Source organism: Microtus ochrogaster, linkage group LG8 (assembly GCF_000317375.1).
Source record: "Microtus ochrogaster isolate Prairie Vole_2 linkage group LG8, MicOch1.0, whole genome shotgun sequence".
NCBI lineage: Eukaryota > Metazoa > Chordata > Mammalia > Rodentia > Cricetidae > Microtus > Microtus ochrogaster.
The window spans coordinates 3,353,157-3,359,692 of NC_022033.1; the positions used below are offsets into that span (position 1 = coordinate 3,353,157).

A 6,536-nucleotide genomic window follows, 5' to 3' on the forward strand; every position below is an offset into this window, starting at 1 on the left:
ATTGTCCTCCCTTCCTGCTCTCATAGTCCTCCCTCCCTGCTCTCATTGTCCTCCCTTTCTGCTCTCATAGTCCTCCCTTCCAGGGCTGGAATTGCAGGCATGCTATGCCAGGAAAAGGAACGCTTTCCCATGGCAAGGTCTCCTGCATGTAGCAATCCTAAAGGTCCACAGAGCATACACCTGAGCTGGGAGTTCAACAACCCAGGCTGTTACTGTGTGCAAAAGTAAATTAATTAATTTAATTTAATGAGGCATGGGCTGAATTTTTAACTTCAGTGACTATAGCTGACTTTGGATTAGCAAGTCATTTGGAAGCTAAGGTTCCTCATAAAAGCCTGTTCCCCTGAAACTATTTACCACTGTTGCCTTATTTTACACTCCACTGCCACCAGCAAGGAGCTTCTTGCTCGATGAGATGGATTTTCACTGGAGGCGACTGATTTTCAACGAAACCTCCCGGTGCTGGCACTGCCAGTAGCGACCATCTCAAGGGTGCAGCTTTCATTGTTTTAGGGTTTGCTTTGGGGCACTGGGGATGGAGCCCAGGCTCCTCTGTTCATGTTTGAACATGAACCTGTGGGAAGAACCAGCCAGATGGCATCCAGGAATGTCTCCCGCAGACAACAGCAGAGGAAGAGGACAGTATCCAACTGGCATCTGAGCAGGGCTTGAGGCACACTTCTGAAATTTCCGAGAAGACACCAACAAGGCTGGATGTCAGGACCCCAAGGTCTGCGCCTGGGAAAATGGCCATTATGAGCTGGTGGCATGGGGGATATGAGGAATTGTCTTACAAATACCTAAAAATGTTGGCAAGATCGGCGTTAACAAATGTCTAATTAAATATCTACACAATGTAAGGCGTTGCTCTCCTTGTTAATTGCTGAGTCTGCATTCATGAATATCGCATGAGTATTTTATTACTTTTGGAAACAGTGTGCCGGAGAGCGTCTTACAAGGCAGGAATTTGCAAATGTGTACCACAAGGCCACGGGGAAATGAGATGAAGCAGCCACAGAGGCACACGTACTCAAACCTCTCAGGAGCATCTGGTCGCGTGTTCCTAGCACGAAGCATCAGAGTGTTTGCTGTGTGCGGGGAGTTCTAGGAAGAACGCCGAAGGAAAGGCGCCAAGCTCAGCTTCCTCAGAAGACCCTGGAAGCCAGGGCTGCATACTGGGATTTGCTAGCCTTGCATGTGTCTATGGTAGCTATGAAACTTTGCTGTCAGAGCCCAGAGCAGCTTGGCACCACCGGTGTAGCTGAGTGTCTATAAACCTTTATTTACAAGAGCAGACAAGGGGCCAGATTCTCCATGGTGGTCATTTTCTTTCTCTTGGCTTAGGTCTAGAAATATCAAATGATGATTTACCAACCTTACCCTGTAACTCAGACCCTCCCCCAAATTTTTTCTTTTAAAAAAGTATTTTATGTGTGCATGCATGATATGTGTGCATGGGTGCACAGGCCATTGTACATACGTTTAGGTTAGAGGACAGCTGTGTGGAGTCAATATTTACACCTGCTCAGACTTTGAAAAGGGCACATGTCCTTGTGAATTGTTTTAAAATACTGTTCATACCCTGCCCTACCCTATCCCACCCCACCCCACTTCTGCCATACAGTGTACATGAACACTAAGTGGACAATGAAATCCTGTAAAAGGTATAGTCCTGTTTAAACAGAAATCTAACCAGAACCATTCCTTCAAAGTTTTCTAAATTCTTTTACCATACTAATAGGAGGAAGTTAAATCATGGTGTGCCTCAGATTCTCAAAGCACATTCTGTTTATATGATTTTAAGCTTAATTATTTTTCTCAAAATGACATAGCTGGCTAATCAAAGCGTGGAAAGGACTGTTATCTTTTTCAAAATCACCGAAAGTACTCATTACATACACTCTAGAAAACTCTTCTCGTTTATTAGCTTTCTCCACTTAAAAGGAAGCAGAATGACAATCACAGAAACGTAAATAATCTTTTAACAACCCATTTTCATCTCCCCCCAGAATTTCCTACTTCTCAGCAAACAGCCAGGTGACCCATGGGTTGTAATTTCACTCTCCATCAGAGGTGGGTCACCAGCAGAAGCAAAGAACACATGATTTGATTTATGTCTTTCAAGAAAAGGGGACGAATTAAATTTATAAAGTACAGAGCCCACCGTTTGGCTTTGTTTCCAGACACTGAGTTTGGATTCATGGCCGAGCCCCAGGCTAGGACCGTGTCGTCCATCCTCCCTCTCACTGTGATGAAACACTCTGACAAAACTGGCTTAAAGGAGAGGGTTTATTCCGGCTCACCGTGCAAGGGTACAGCTCATCATGTCAGGAAGTCAAGGTGGCGGTCACAAGACTATTCACAATAAGGAAGCACAGAGTGATGTATGCTGATGCTCAGCTCGCTTCCTCCACATCCCAGCCAAGGAATGGTGTCACCCACAGTGGACACCTCTTCCAATCTCAGTGAAAACAAGACCATCCCTCACTGGCATGCCAGAGGTACATCCCCCAGATGGCTCCCAAGTGATGGTCAAGTTGGCAACACTAACCACCGTGAACTAGGAAGCCATTAAGAATGAAGAACAAAAGGAGGGGTCCACGAGAGTAACCATCCTCCCAAGTCATGCCCACCACATGCTTTTAGGAAGGAACTCTTGATGCAGAACACATGGCTTCAGATGGAGTAGATTTTAAACTCAAGTAGTCCAGCAACTCAGGAGGGAGGTCCTGCTCCAAGAAGGTCAGAGAGCTGAGGGTCTCAGCTCCTTCACTCTCTCCCTCCTCTCTGTAGACATGGGGTGGGTAGCCAGTGCCGCTATCCTGAACATCAATAGCATGGAGTTTCTGTGGAAAAGGCAGAGAAGGAGACAATCACTGCATGGGCTCCCAGACAGCACCCGTATCCTCTAGATAGATTTGAGGAAATCCTCGGCTGCTGGTGGGAGAAAGGTCTCAGCCTTACAGACTCAGCTGTGGTGGCCAAGCTGAAGGGAAGCTACTGCCTTCCTCATTACTATTCCAGCTTTGATGGTGACCCTCCTAGGTACGGATAGCCCCCACCCCTGAGACATTTCACCCATTCCTGCACCCTGGACACTCCTCCTTGGCACAGTCCTCAACCTCCTCCCATGTCCAGGACACTTCCTACTTACAGCTCTTCTGGATCTTCACTTGGGTCAGTGTTCTCTCTTTTTTCACACCTTCCATGTTTCATGTTTAGGGGGCCCTTCCTAACTCACAAATGTCCTTCCCTTCTGCCGACCTTTCACTGCCTCCATGGAAGGGTAATAATCCACTCAGTGTTCCCATAAATATCCTGTCCACTCCCGCTGTCTTTGATTTCCCCGCATGCACAAGCCACGGTATCAGTCACTCCCTAACAAAGGTAACAGGTGATTCGCTCTCAGTCTGGGACAACTCCCTGTCATCACGGTCAGAGCCAAAAATCTCTACCTCACCTTCCCTGGGTAGCTCCACAGAGCCAAACACACAGATGTCACACTAGACATCCCCAGAGTGCCACCTCTTGCCTTCCAACAACCTTCTCCACGGGAGTTCCTCAGCATCATGTCACAGAAGCTGGCACATGGCAATTCTGGGGGCAAACCCAGCCCAACTGCTGTTGAAAATGAAGATTTTGGTGCAGCACAACCAAGCGCCCAAGTCAATACAGTGGCAGAGTGGAGATGTTGGACTCCACCCACAAGTCCTGAAGTATTTTCTGAGTTTTCACAGGAAGCTGGTCAACAGACAGACCAGATCAGATGGTCCTAGAAGATGCTGGGACACATTTTCCTCTGCATGCAGCTACTTTAGCGAATGCCACAATTTCATGAAGACTGTTGATTAGCCCACAATACAACTAAAGTTAACTAAAACATATGATGAGTCATAGCAAGTGGGTGAGGCATTCCTGGGAAGGCTGTATGAAGCCTTGAGCACCTGAAGCTGTAGCTTGTCTCACACCATGCCACCCCCAACAATGCAGCAGTGTATGGGATTCTTGCATTGTTCACTGTGTCCCCACCTGCCACTCTTCCACACAATGGCTCTGTCCCCTCTTCTCCAATGCCTTGGCCACTGCCTAGGGCCCCCTTCTCCCTCTAGCCACCAGAGCAGATAATACTAGGAGCTGATTAAATCAACTGCATTCACACTGGGCACCTGAGGGACCTCATTTGCTTTCCCAGGTAGACACAGTGACTGAGCATGTCCCACGGATAACAGGCATCAGGAACAGTCACCTGGCCACAGAGCCTCCCATGACCTCTCTTCTGGTCACATGTCTTGGGTTCCTCCTATTGGTAGGATCACGCATGGATCAGAGATGCCAGGCCCTTTATCCCGTTTGGAAATTTCCTTTTCTTAAAAACGTTTTTTAGACTCCTGTCAACCCCCTCTCCACCCAATCCCCCATCTCCATTCAGGAAGGGGCAGGCCTCCCATGGCCTTGCACAAGGCATGGCACATCAGAAATTTCCTTCCTTGTAGCTCAACTGTGATATGAGCAAGAAGCACAATCTTCGTGCTGTCACGCTGACGGGAGGCAGCTACTCTAATTCCTTCCTCCCGTTTTCCACACATCTCCACGTCTCTCCAACCCCCATACTGTCACCCACCCTCCGAATAGGACCAGACATATTTCCCTGGACTAACTGGATTTCCCTCAAGCCCCCTCAATATCAGCTCTAAGTCCCTAGGGACAGTCAAATCCCAAGCAAGGCAGCTCTCCCACCTGACCAGACCCATCTTCCTGCCCCATCTGTATGTCTCTCTGCACAAGCCCACCCTTCCTGCCTCGGGTTTCAGCTTTGTTGAGCCACTGGCTCCCTCTCCTCCTGGCCTCCGCTGTTCTCCTCCATTAATGAGGGTCTCAGCTGCTAACCTCCTGTCTGGAAGCTCTGGCTCAGTGTTCAGGGTCCAAACGTCCCTCTGGCAGCATTGCCTGGCTTTTTCTCCTTGAGTCACTTAATACGTGTTAACTGGGTAGGTGGGCAGGTGGACAGACACCTAGGGCTATGGACAGATGGACAGTAGAGAGAAGGGTGATAGAGAGATGAAGGGAGGGAGAGAGGTAAAGATGGAGGGACAGCCAAACGGTGATATGACTGGAGAGATGTGTGTATACATGTATTATGTATTACACATGCATGGAAGGATGGGCAGATGGAGGGATGGATGGACAGACGGATGGACAGACAGATGGACGGAAAGCAAAGCGAGAGGGATGGCTAGATAGCAAAGAGGTGAGGGGATGAAGGGGTGTAAGAAGAGCTTCAATCTATTTACTGCATTCTAGGATGGTACTGAAATGAGCCACTCCCGTCGGTTATAGAGGGAAAGGATCTAGCGGGATTTCTTAAAAGGAACTCCTGACACCTTGTGTGGAGGACAAAAGCAGTTGGAGCACAGAGGCTCAGAGCCTGGACAGGTGAAGCTGTGGAGCCTTGAGGACCCCATGCCCGTGTTCTCCTAACAGCATCATCATTTGGTGCATTTGGTGCACTCTGCTGTCAGCCAGATGCTCTCTAGCTCCCTGTCTCACAGGAGAGTGGAAACCCAGCCTCCGCAGTGCATGGAATGAGGTGCCCACAGACAGGAGTGGATCCCACCACCAGCGCTGTGACCTGAGGGTTGTGGCCTCCACCCTGCCTCCATCCACTCCACGCCTGGGTAGTGGTGAGGAAAGGAAGCTCTCGTAGCCGAGAGGTGAATGCCCAAACCTGGCCCAGATGTTAGGAGTCCAGTCACATCCTTTGGGCAAAGCTAAATAGATAATTCATGACAAACCTGGTGTGCACACAGCAAAACAGAATCAGCAGCAGGGGCTGCGCCTCAAGAATTCAACTTCAAACCCCCAAAGCTGGCGGCCAAGCAGCAGGGTTCTGCACCCTGATTCAGCAATTCCAGAGTCCCCTAAGATCAATAATTCATCACAAACCACCAACTAAGTCTGAAGGCTCGGGAGGGAAAGAACCGCTCTTCTCATCTGGGTGTTTGATTTTTTTTTTCTTTCTTTTCTTCTCACACCATGGAACTCGGGGCTTAAGTTGTACTGCACTAAGCTGCTTGTCTCATTGGTACAAAGAGGAGGGAGTTTCTCTACTGGAACTCAACCTTCTCCTGCTTCAATACATGGGACCTGTGCCCTGTCTGAGCTGCCTACGTGACCCCAGCTAGGTGTGTGCACACGTGAAAATGGGCACCGATGTCATGGCCACCAGGAGATGTGTGTGGTGGCACAGTCTCTGGCCATGGGGTGGAACGGGCCAGCATCCTTCATGGATAGGAAGTTCAGGCTTTGCTGATATCGCTCAATAGCCAGGTGGGCTAGCCTGGACTCTGTGGCCTATAGTCTATCCCCAAATTGATTCCTGTCTCTCTGTCTCTAGGAGACAGTGGCCTATGGTTCAGACATAGCTCTGCCTTCATATCTCAACAAGGTAAGAGAGTTGATGGCTTGTGCCAAGCCTCAGCTCTACAATGTGGATGACTCAGTGGTCAGCCACTGCTCTGCCTTCTGAGCTCTGCCAC

The 6,536-nt window shown here is 49.0% G+C and overlaps 1 protein-coding gene across 1 annotated transcript in view; it reads right to left on the minus strand.

Moving 5' to 3' along the window:
- Window positions 1-1,896: 1,896 nt before the first annotated feature.
- Cdh26 (cadherin 26) overlaps window positions 1,897-6,536 on the minus strand; it is a 50,258-nt gene continuing 45,618 nt past the window's right edge. The window contains exon 16 of the mRNA XM_026787265.1: window positions 1,897-2,846. Coding sequence (XP_026643066.1) covers window positions 2,643-2,846 — 204 coding nt within the window. The 3' untranslated portion in view covers window positions 1,897-2,642. The remainder of the gene's footprint in view (window positions 2,847-6,536) is intronic.